Here is an 11,838-nt window from a genome sequence, read left to right as displayed (position 1 = left end):
AGTCTCCTCATGTGGTGTCATGCCAAGTTAATCCTTGATGCTGCTTCTCCCACTTAGCTGACGCTGACACCATCCATTGTGAGAGGCCCAGACTCTGGTCTGTGTGCACACAGCAATTTGCTTCTTCCCTGTCCTAGTATTGCTTTAAGACCCCATCTCTAGCTCTTTGGGGCACATCTCTAGGAAAGGGTTCTAGATCTAAAGGTGAACGGCACCTTCATTTTTAAGTGACAGAGATTTACACTCTAGCCAATAGTGTGAAAATAGTGCATCCTCTCTCCATCATCACCAACTGGACATGTTCTGATTATTGTGGGGTTGTTTTTAATATAGTCACCATCTTAATGAATGCAGAGCTGTTAATTTTGTAAAAATAGAAGAAGAGGCAAACAAAAATTGTGAAATTACAAGGTAAATTTTCTTGTTATATACATGTCTGTAAGGGGTGTGAATGCTCTTTAGCCATCTGTGAACTACCAGCTGTATTAAGCCTGAGCCGTCTTCTTTGTCACCTGGATGTGTGTTTATGCAGGAAGCTGTTGTGACGCTCATTATACCAACCATTGAGTCTATACACAGGTCTGGCTTTCTCTTTCTCTGACTAGGCACCCTTCTTGGATGTCCTCAATACCATGTTGGACACCACCCTTCCTCTGACACTGGAAGAGTTGGAAGAGTGGGGGAACCCTTCATCTGATGAGAAACACAAGAACTACATAAAACGCTACTGTCCCTGCCAGAACATTAAGCCTCAGGTAGGGAGCTGCAGCTACGCTCGGGCCTGAAGCAACAGAGCAGACCCTTGAGAGGGCGCTCACCAAGCCGAGGCAAGAGGCAGAGGGCTCTAAGGCTGTTTCTGCTTAGGATACCTCATCACTCTTCCATGTCTTGTCTGCTTCTACCCCTTGTCTGCCTCCGTGTAACAGCTCAGGGATGAGTGCTCTCATCCCCTGATCCAGTCTAACCCGGTTAGATAAAGTCATGGTCTCTCAGCAGAAAAGGACTGACCCAGGCAACGGGTAGCCTGGCACCGTATGCTGACGCCTGCTCAAGAGCTTCCAATGAGAAACCTCCTCACACTTGGGGACCAGTGCTCTCCGGGGAAGGATTGTGGGGTAATATGACTGTACTTCTGGTCTCTTCCAGCATTATCCTTCAGTTCACATCACAGCCTATGAAAACGATGAGCGAGTGCCGCTGAAAGGAATCATGAACTACACGGAGAAGCTTAAGGAGGCCGTGGCTGAGCACACCAAGGGAGCGGGTGAAGGTAGGAGGCTGCCCTACCAGCCAACAGCATGCTCCATGGACAGACCCAACCCTCTGCATAATGCAAGACCAACCGTCCTATGCCGACGACCCAGTTAAAGTCCACGCAGCTACAACTGCCGTGCCTCTTTAGGGACAATGTTAAGATAACGCACACAGGAGGACTCAAGGCAAAGGGGGAATGTCGAATGTAACTTGGAAATCTATGCACAGATTCATTCATGTAACAGTTACTGAGACATTCTATTGCAGCTCATGAATGAATGGTCATTCATTTTCATTAGGCAAGAATTTTTCTGGGGCTGGAGAAATAGCACAGTGGTTAAGAGCACCAGCTGTTCTTCCAGAGGACCCGGGTTCAATTCCCAGCACCCACGTGGTGACTTACAACTGTCTATAACTCAGTGGTGGCCTTGTTCTTTGTTCCTTTGCTGTTTGAGTAAAGTACTCAAAAGGAGCAGGAGAGACGGGTCTCGGTCTTCTGAAGATCTGATTGCTTTTATGTTAACTCTTCCAGGCTATCAGCCCCCCAACATTATCTTAGATATTCAGCCTGGAGGGAATCACGTGATTGAGGATTCTCACAAAAAGGTATGTTGCCCTTCTCCTGTGTGCTGCAGAGTCCTCGGCTGCGGCTGAGTTATGTTCAAGGTGTTCAGAGGTTATGGCTGGGTTCTGGGAGAGCCACTTCCCAGATGTCAGGCCAGGAGCCTGGAGGACCGGAGCGGGGTGGGGCACTGTTCTTGGGGGCTTCTCTTGTACCCATGAGGGAGCTCTCTGCTAAGGAATAGCGGCTCTTGTTGTTAAAGACTCCACTGTCAGGTTAGCTCAGATCAAGAAAGACTAGGAACAATGGGGTTCTGCTTGTCCTGTCTAACCCTCAAATGCGTTTCTTTTAGATCACAACCCAGATGAAATTCCTTTATGAGGAACTTGGACTTGACAGCACTGATGCTTTCGAGGCGCTGAAGAAATACCTAAAGTTCTGAACTGCTGCATTCAGCTGGGAACTGGAAACACGTGGAAATAATAATTAGTCTTGTTTCCAGTTAGTTTAGCAAAAGTGAAGTTTTTTAAGTTATTATATAATTTTTTAAAAGTTGTCTCTTTGTGTAATTTTGCTTAATACTTGCTCATACTGTTCCCACCAGCACACACCCCTTGGCCTAGGAAAGTCATTTCCCATCATGTTCCTTAGTTGGATGGAGAGAAGGGAGCCAGAAGGACTGGAGCAGGAGAAGAGGAGAACGCCTGGCCTCCCAATCAGTCTTTTAACAGAATTTTACAATTCAAAATCCTTCCCCTTTGCTAGTGAATATTTTTAGGCACTGTGGCTGTGAGTCACCTTGCAATTTCCACAACTCCACTTTAAAGAAAAGAATAGCATTCTTCATATTTAAATGCTTTAATATTTTGGCATAATCTTTTAAACATTTTATTGTTCTTTCAAACATTTAAGACTCTTACTTAAAACAGTGCATTTGTGCTACAGAAATATCAAAGAATTGATGCCATTCATGAGTCTGCTCAGCCCTGTGCGTACGTGACGTTTTGGGTGGCCATCTCTTAGGGAGCTTCCTTCCTAACACGAGCTATAGAGGATGTCCAGTGCACTGGAGTAGCACGCCCGATTGGAAACAAAGCAACTGTCTCTGAAAGCGGCCTGCTGATGGAGGGGAGCCTTCATGCTGTGCTCCAAGACCAGGCCCTCTCCCTTCTCCAGGGAAATGGCACGGGTGTCAACATCACTGCCTCTGGAGGCTGAGTTGGTACTTAACCTTATTCTCAGTTCTGTAGGAAGATCTGAAATGATCTCCTGTAGATTTAGCACAGTTGATGATTCTCCAAAATTCAGAACCACAAGGAAGACTTTATCTATGCCGTCCAGCTCTCTTGTGTACACAACAGAGTGACTGTCGTCTCTCAAGAGGCAAAACCAGCCCCTGCTGAGAACCAGCTCTGTAGCATGGAGTAGACTCAAATCCTGATACAGCCTCAGTGCTGAGCTTGGCTGGGTCTTTTGGACCTGTTTTTTAAAAAAATATTGACATAAATGTTTGATTTTAAGAATTATCCACCCCCCCCCCAAAAAAAAACCTTGCTTCTGTTTGCCCTTTACACTGTCCAAATAAGTAAATAACTGCCCAATTATAAAGCATTTATAAATAGTTTGTCCTAAAGTCAATTACAAATTCCAATTTTCTTCGTGTCTGAGAATCATTTCAGTATTCACTGTGCACCCACATCTTAGAGCTGCAGGAGCCCAGCCTGACTCCGCTCAGGTCATTTAACTTGGAAGAAAAAGCCACCATCCTAGGGGTCTTGGACTTGGTTCTCATCTGTAAGCTGACCTAAAGGGCACTATTGTGCAGATGTGGATTCTCAGATCGCTGAGGATAGAAAGAACACTGCACACTGCAGAGTCTGAGATGCAAGTTAGCAAGGCTACTTTTGCTTGCTTTCTGCTGGCCATAAAAGATAGCTTTTGTCCACTAAAGATGTGAGTGTATTTTACAGCTACACAAACATACCTGATGTCATGCTGCCCTACCTTTTCTCATAAGCATTTCTGATACCTCATTCCCCCAGGTGTCATTGTCTGGCACACAACACTAAACGGGCTCACCTTCCTTCTGTTCCCTTCCAAGTGAGCACTCGCCCGCCCATCTAGTATGCTCATACGTTCTCATTCCCCCTCCCTTTTACAGTATTTATTTAAGATAGATTATCAGACAGATAATTCCCGTGTCAAAGGGTATGCACATTCAATACATAATGCTAAATTATTCGTAGCTGTTGCCAAATCAACAGTAATGTTCTCTCATGACACTCTTGCCAGCCGCATCTCGGGCGGGGCAGTTGTCGCCATTGTTACTGTAGTTCTTTTCCAGTAGATGCTTAATAATGTGTATTTAATGACTATCTCATGGATGTTTAATCATGTCCGTTCTGTTATCAGGCACGAAGTGTTCCTGGTCCGTGTGTGTGGCTGTCCGTGTTGTTGCTCTCTCAGTAGCTTAGATGACACACGAGAAGCCGCTTGGTGCCGCTCAAACGAGGGCCCAGGGCACTGTCCTTCTCGTCTCTCCGTGAACTCTCTCTGTAATCGTGGGTTTGTCTCTTTCTCTTTGCATTTCTCAAAGTACTTGTTTGATATATCTTGAAGCTTCAGCTAACATGCATAAAGATTTGTGGGGTTTGGTGGACTCTTCAATGCTTTTCACTGTTTGAAAACTGCATTTCTCTCATATACTGCTTTCATACTGAATTCTATTTAGTCTGCTATTAAATATTTCCAAGCCTACTTCTTTCTGAAAGTCTTTTTTTCTCTAGGAAATGCATACACATAAACTTCAGTTGCAAGAAGAATATATTCAAGGCAATCTTGAAATGATTAGGTATCATGAAATGGTAACCCCAAGCTACTGCAAGCATCTGTAGGCATGTTTACATATGGGGCCATGGACCATCATGTGCTGTATTTATATATGTTAAAAGTGTTCTCCATGGTGGCACAGACCTTTAATCCCAGCACTTGGGAGGCAGAGGCAGGCGGATTTCTGAGTTCAAGACCAGCCTGGTCTACAGAGTGAGTTCCAGGACAGCCAGAGCTACACGGAGAAACCCTATCTTCAGACCAAAAAGAAAAAAAGTGCTTTCTCTCACCTGTGCAGCCATTCTTTGCCCCGAGAGTTACATCTTAGTACCATGAGCTAATGAATTAGCTTCTGTCAGACAGACAGAGAGTCATCACTAACACTTCTCTTGCAAACAGTGCCATAGACAAGACCTTCCGTATGTACCATCTGCACATATGTGAATATGCATACATGTAAGAGTAAACTATTAAATCAGAAAGTATAAGCGTTCTTTTGATAGCTAAATTGCAAGCTTTCTTCCATTACAGTGGCCTGCAGTACTGTTAATTATCTGTGTCTTTTCTTTTAGCTATCTCTCATATCTGGATTTTGTCTTAACTAATCCAAATACTTTTACCAAGAATTCGACCCATTTGTATATGTCAGTACCTTCTTTCATCCCCCTGAAGCCTCGTTTTATTTTTTATTTATAATCATAGTATTCTTTTATTTAGATTTCTCCGTAAGAGACTTCTACCAGATTATTTGGTATACAGTCCCTATCCCCTGATAGTACACATTTATGTCTCCTAGTCCTTTAAGACCTAGTGGCCACTTTATAATAAGTTCTAGAGAAAGGGTAGGCAGGCTTTCTGTAAAGACGTCTGGAAGATTCCCATTGTACCTGGGAACTCTCAGGCACAGACATTTTAGTGAAGAACTAAATATGATAAGTGGTTTTCATGGGGTGCTAGTATACCAGGTCATGTTCCACCAAAAACATGGCTTCCAAACTCCTTACAAACTGAAAATTGCAAGAGTCTGTGATCGAGTCTAACAGTCTCTGTCAAGGTTTCCCACCTGCTCAGGATGTTGGCAACCCAGGTGAAACCCCATTCCTTGTTCTAAATGCATGTAACGTGTTTATCGGTACTTACATCCACATTGACGGTGTGGTAGTCAGAGTTTGTGGGTAGCCAGGTGTGGTTGGCCTCAGTAAACCCAGCGTTTGAACTATTGTCCCACTGCATCGGTGACTTGGAGAGAAGGGTAGTCTATGTTGAAAGACCAGAAAGGAAGCAAGGATCGAATTAGTACAAGAAATGCCGTCTGGCCCTTTCTGGCTTCTTCCTGATTGTCCCTTCAGCTCTGAACTGATGTCAGCACTCCCTGGCTTTTGTGATGGAGGAGCCTCAACATACACAGATAGGTCAGCATTGTGCTTTCAGTTCGAAAATAGCCAGTAATCTCCTTGATCAGAAATTCACTTTTCCAAACTGAACTTTGAATGTTTGGGAATCTACTGCTTTTTGTCCAAAAAATAAAAGAAGATTTTAGAATATTCCACTATCAATTCATGACACCCCATCCCCCTGTGATAAACTGATGTAAGAGAGCACTGACAGACGACCCTGACCATGACCTGCACCTGGCTCCTGCATCCACCCTGATAACTGTGTGGACACCCCCCGCACAGTGAACTGCCGGTAGGAAAAGTTTCAATTAGCCAAGTTTTAAGGAAAATGTCACACAAGTGAAAGCGAACTGCCCAGATTAAAAGGTCAGGATGTCATCTATCCAGCAACTCGACATGAGAGCCACATCCCCAAGCAAAAACACAGCCACACAAGGGTAACAGGACAAGGCAGGGCTGTGATCACTTAACAGGTCGAAAGCCAGATCTGAGTCCATAAGTAGTTGAGGGAGAGGACAAGGAATAATATACAAAGACAGTCGCTGGTCCCCTCAGACCCTGCAGGGTCCCTCGTTCTGTCCAAGAAGCTCAGTTTTGTGGCTCGGAAGGTGGCATCTAAGTGAGCTCCTTGACCACCAAGAAAGCAGATGACCCCGACTCGGCAGTGGAGACTGGCCGAGACAGCAATGCGAACAGCAGTGAGAACGGCTGGCCGTGTAGCGGTGGCCCACAGCTAAAAAGCCTATCATACTTACGCTATCATAGCTCTCGTTGAAGTTTGTAACGGAAATGTCTCCCATCCCGATTTCTTCTCCATAGTAAGTGATGGGCGTTCCCGGGAGTGTGAACAGGAGCATGTTCATGGCGTTGACATACTCACTCCCTACTCGAGAAGTCAGCCGAGGAGTCTCCGGTCCGCCAGTCTGAAAGGCAAATGGTTTTAAGAGCACACCTCTACACATGATTCCATGAAAGATTTATAACCCTGCTTGAAATGGAAAGCCAAGCTGAAGGTCACTAAAAGAATATTTAAAAAAAACAAACAAACAAAAAACCAAGCACCTCTATCAGGAAGCCCAGAGATGGGTCCTGAGCAGACCACCTGCTGTGTAACTGACCTTGTGCTACCTTGCTTGTTGTGCTGGCTAGTATTATATTGACATAACACAAGCTAGTGTCACCCGAGAGGAAGGAACCTCCATTGAGAAAATGTCCCCATAAGATTGGGCTGCAGGCAAGCCTATACAGCATTTTCTTACTTGGTAGCTAATGTGCAATGGCCCAGCCCACTGTGCACCTGCAGTGCCATTCCTGGGTTGGGGACCCTAAATTCTGTAAGAAAGCAGAGCTACAAAGTGCCTGTGCACCCCATTAATCCCAGAATTTGAGAGGAAGGTAGATCTCTGTGAGTTGGAGGCCAGCCTGATCTACAGAGCAATTTGCAGAAAAGGAGGGTGGAGAGAGAGAGAGAGAGAGAGAGAGAACTCAAACTAGGTTAAAAAGACAGGGACATCTACTGTGTATTGATTTTTGTTGAAGCCTGCTCCCCGCTCCCCCCCTCCCCCAGCATAACTATTGCCATTTTGGTCCACACCTGCCAGCCAACGTTACTGACACAGAAAAATAACTTGACTCAGAGCAAGGTCAAGCTGACCACATGCCCTGTTATAGTCTGAGGTTTGTTTTTCTTGGAAATTCCACAGCCATAAGCTCCACTTAGGACCAATCAAAATAAAAGGCCAATTAGAACTGTTTTGTCTAGCTACCTAAAATGGCTTGAGCTAACCACTGGGCAGCATTTTCTGCACCTGAACGTGAGCTCATGGTAAGTTTTGCCTCTATAAGCTGGCCCTGAGAAATATTCATGGTCACAAATCATTTTCCAAGTCTGGTCTGTGGTCCTGATGGATCAATCTCGGGGTGTGTGTTCAATAAACTACGCTTGCTTGACTGAGACTGGAGTTTGAGTGGTTGGTGCAGCGATTCCCAGACTTCAACTGTTTTGAGATTCTAAGAATCCAAAACCAGTTTCTAGAGGCAAAGTGGGAAACCAGGGGGAGAGCTCAGGTAGTTAAAGTACGTGTGAGCCCTGAATTTGATCCCAGCATCCATGCAAAATGGCAGGTTTGGCGGCACATCCTAGTACCCCCATCACTGGGGAGGTGGGGGCTATGGGCAGATCCCTGGGGCATTGATCAGACAATTAGAGCCCCAGGCCCCAGTGAGAGACCTCAAAAGTCGAGGTGGACAGACAAAGGAGCAACATATTCACCTGTGCACAAACACACACACACATACATGTATGAACATGCACACACATATATGAATGTGCACACACACCAAGACAAAAGGTAAGTTAGTTCTTACAAAGAAATTTATAAAACGCCGCATGATGACTCATGCTTGTAATCCCAAGGCATATGAGGAGCCCAGATGGCGAGGTCATGAATCTGAGATCAGTGTAGGCTACAGAACGAGACTGTCTCAAAAAAAAAAAGTGCATAATCTAAGCTGGAATTTTCTGCCATACTCTGCAACTCTGTATGACATATTTACCACGTGGTAAATGTTCCGGTTACATATTGGAACCTGTGCAGTTTACAGAAGTACCTGGTTCTCTTTTCTTCCCTGCAGCTGGGTCCAGTGGACAGACTGAGCACTTTCCTACCCCTCACACAGCAGTGTGCCAACAACTGTGTCCATTTCACAGATGAAGGAACGTGGAGAAAGGGCAGTATTCAAGTTACAGTATGCCGGACAAGCAGCATGTGGCTGAAAACTTGATAGCTACAATCTGGAAAAGGAGGCGGCTTCCTTTCCTTAAACGTGCTAAGATAACCCCCTTTACTGCATCTTTGGGAATCATTATAAAGTGATTTTCTAGTTTTATGGCCAGAAAATTCAGTCATCTATTGTCTCCTTCTCAGGGCTCTTAGCAATTGGGTAAACTTATTTCTCAGCTCGTCTGGACACAGTAAGTTCTTCCGTTTCGGAATTGAAAGAGGACTATCTTTCCCTGAGTGGCTCAAAGTGGTGGGCACAGACCCTCTTGACCTCACAGACTGAGGACAATCCCAGGCACCTGGGACACTAGAAACTGTCAAAATACTTTCAGTCACTGCTAAAACAACATTCCAAAAGCTGTGACATTAGGGGTACAGACAACTGCCAAATAAGGATCTGAAAACGGCTCCTTAAAGGCCACAGACCTCAGGTCGTTGGTGGAGTGAGGACCTGGGGTCAAAGTCCAGCACCACCAAGAAAATGAATCAATTTCTTTTAAAAGAATCTCCCAAATAAGGAAAATGTTAGCAAAAACTAAAAGTCCACATTTTTCAGAATGCTTAAAATTAACTAAAGGCAGTGGCAATTCCACTGGCAATTAACTTACCCAGCAAAGAACAGTGAGCTTCGGATCAATAGTGATTAAACTTTCCCTAATTCCCCTCTGTTTAAGTCCACAATATGCTCCACAGCCCTACAAGACACCACTAAAAACAGAGGCATAAAGCCATGCACGGGGTTAGGGTCCAATGGATGCTGCATTGTCTGGGAACGGCTACTGTGTCAACTTCACTGCGGCTCACTTTAGCTTGAGTGTTTGCCTAACCTAACTCAGGATTAACTATGCAAACAGCTACAGCCTCACTCCTAGTAATAGTTGTGAGAACATTTTGGCTTTGCGTGGCCATGACATTATAGCCCCGGAGGCTAAACTAAGGCCCAGAAGAACGAGAAGAAACAATTGGGGAAGGAGTTGCCCGAGACTCTGAAGAGGGTCTCCAGCTGTTCCAGGAAGTTCCAGGAAGGCCTGGGAAGGCTCTGTCTAATCTTTTTTCTCAGCTGACTTAAGGCTCAGTGCAAGTAGAAAGAGAAGACCGTTCGCCAGGAGTGGTGGCGCATGCCTTTAATCCCAGCACTCGCACTCGGGAGGTAGAGGCAGGCGGATTTCTGAGTTCGAGGCCAGCCTGGTCTACAGAGTGAGTTCCAGGACAGCCAGAGCTATTCCCGTCTCGAAAAACCAAAAAAGAAAGAAAGAAAGGAAGGAAGGAAGGAAGGAAGGAAGGAAGGAAGGAAGGAAGGAAGGAAGGAAGGAAGGAAGAAAGAAAGAAAGAAAAGAAAAAAGAAAGAGAAGACCAAGGCAGAGCTGTGAGGTTAGTGCTGGAAGTTTGTCACTATACACAAAGAACCCCTCGGCAGCCGCAGGAAGAGCATCAATCAGCCCATCTAAAGCATCTCCCCCAGGCTGGAGAAGTGGCTCAGTGGCTAAAAGCAAATACTGCAATTTGGTTCCCAAGCTCTACATCGGGCGGCTCACATCTACTTGTAACTTCCCCTCCATGGGATCCAACACCCGCTTTGGCTCCACAAACACTGGGCTAATACTCACACACAACAGACATACACACATACACAGATATGAAGCCTTTTTTTTTTTTTAAAGGTATCTTCAGTTACTAATTTACAAAGCAGAGACTTCCCTGGCCACACAAAACAAAGGACACAAACTTTATAGAACCCATCTAAGAGAGCAACTAAAGAACAAGACAACAAACACTACACAGAGAAAAATATCATTTCTAGAATTACCCTATTATACTACTATGTACCATACTATATTTTATACTAAAATAACCAGGTCTATACACACAGACACACAAAACCTGAAAGACATACAAAGTAACAAAAATATGGCCATAACATAAATATGGGAAAGTTGATGGAAAATGTTGCTAAGATTTAAAAAAAAAAACAAAACTAAGCTAAATTAAAAAGAACACAGCTTTAATCCCAGAGGAAGGTAGATCTCTGTGAGTTCGAAGCCAGCCTGGTCTGAAGAGTGGGTACTAAGATAGCCAGGACTACACAGAGAAACCCTGTCTCGACAGACAGACAGATAGACAAGACAGGCAAACAGAAAGAAAGAAAAAGAGAGAGAGAGAGAATATAAAAAACTAAATTATAAAAATGTTTAAAAGACTGTTATTGTCTTTAGTTTTATATGTAAAATTTATAAATGACACAAAAGACACTGAGACTTACTAGACAAAGCCTTTAAATCATGTATGTGTATGTGTGTGTTGTGTTGTGCATCCTAAGTATGTGATAGATAGATAGATAGATAGATAGATCCTATATATGCGCCATATATATATATACATATATATATATATATATATATTTCCAAAGAACTATATATATTTCCAAAGAACTTGAGCTGTATCTTAAGAATTGCAAGCATGAGAATCATGCCTCAACCATACTAATGTGGATAATTATGAAAAGAATTAACTAGGATGTTTGGACCTGAAAAGCACACTGACAGAAATTTAAATTTACCTAAAAGAGCATGACAGGTCTAAATTGCAAGTGGGCTCAGAAGGCTTGAAAACAGGTCAGCTGAAACAGCTAAACTGAAAACAAGAAAGAGGAGAATGGAGACAACTGAGCAGCACCTCTGAGACCTGTGGGACATATCCTGCACATGTGTGGGAAAGAAATCTCAAGAGGAAAAGGGCCAAGTGGTCACGTTTAAAAATGAGGACCAGGCCTGTGGCTGCAGGAGTTGGTAGAGAGCCCATGCTGGCAAGCATGGCAGCTCTGTATTCCAACCCCAGCCTCATGCAAAACAAGGCTTGACAGCATACTCCCGCCATCTCCGCAAAAGACCTGGCATTGGACATGACAGGGCAAGTAGACCGACCACAATGACAGGATACAGTCCAGGGCATTGTGGCATTGTGGATCTCTCTCTCTCTCTCTCTCTCTCTCTCTCTCTCTCTCTCTCTCTCTCTC

General features: G+C 44.3%; 2 protein-coding genes across 4 annotated transcripts in view; one reads left to right on the top strand and one right to left on the bottom strand.

The window, feature by feature from the left end:
* Prepl (prolyl endopeptidase like) overlaps positions 1–4,573 on the top strand; it is a 28,368-nt gene extending 23,795 nt beyond the window's left edge. For all 3 annotated transcript variants that reach the window (XM_021185734.2, XM_021185736.2, XM_029471133.1), the window contains 4 exons: positions 606–755; positions 1,147–1,270; positions 1,787–1,860; positions 2,169–4,573. In XM_021185734.2, coding sequence (XP_021041393.1) covers positions 606–755; positions 1,147–1,270; positions 1,787–1,860; positions 2,169–2,258 — 438 coding nt within the window. In that variant the 3' untranslated portion in view covers positions 2,259–4,573. The remainder of the gene's footprint in view (positions 1–605; positions 756–1,146; positions 1,271–1,786; positions 1,861–2,168) is intronic.
* Slc3a1 (solute carrier family 3 member 1) overlaps positions 2,689–11,838 on the bottom strand; it is a 35,058-nt gene continuing 25,908 nt past the window's right edge. Inside the window, exons 8-10 of the mRNA XM_021185737.2 lie at positions 6,798–6,965; positions 5,786–5,902; positions 2,689–3,295 (exon numbers count right to left, since the gene is read on the bottom strand). Of these exons, the coding sequence (XP_021041396.1) occupies positions 2,852–3,295; positions 5,786–5,902; positions 6,798–6,965 (729 nt within the window). The 3' untranslated portion in view covers positions 2,689–2,851. The remainder of the gene's footprint in view (positions 3,296–5,785; positions 5,903–6,797; positions 6,966–11,838) is intronic.

The sequence above is a fragment of the Mus caroli genome, chromosome 17 (assembly GCF_900094665.2).
Source record: "Mus caroli chromosome 17, CAROLI_EIJ_v1.1, whole genome shotgun sequence".
NCBI classification, from domain to species: Eukaryota; Metazoa; Chordata; class Mammalia; order Rodentia; family Muridae; genus Mus; species Mus caroli.
The sequence above is the reverse complement of the archived record's forward strand: the minus strand, read 5'-3'. Positions and strand labels throughout refer to the sequence as shown.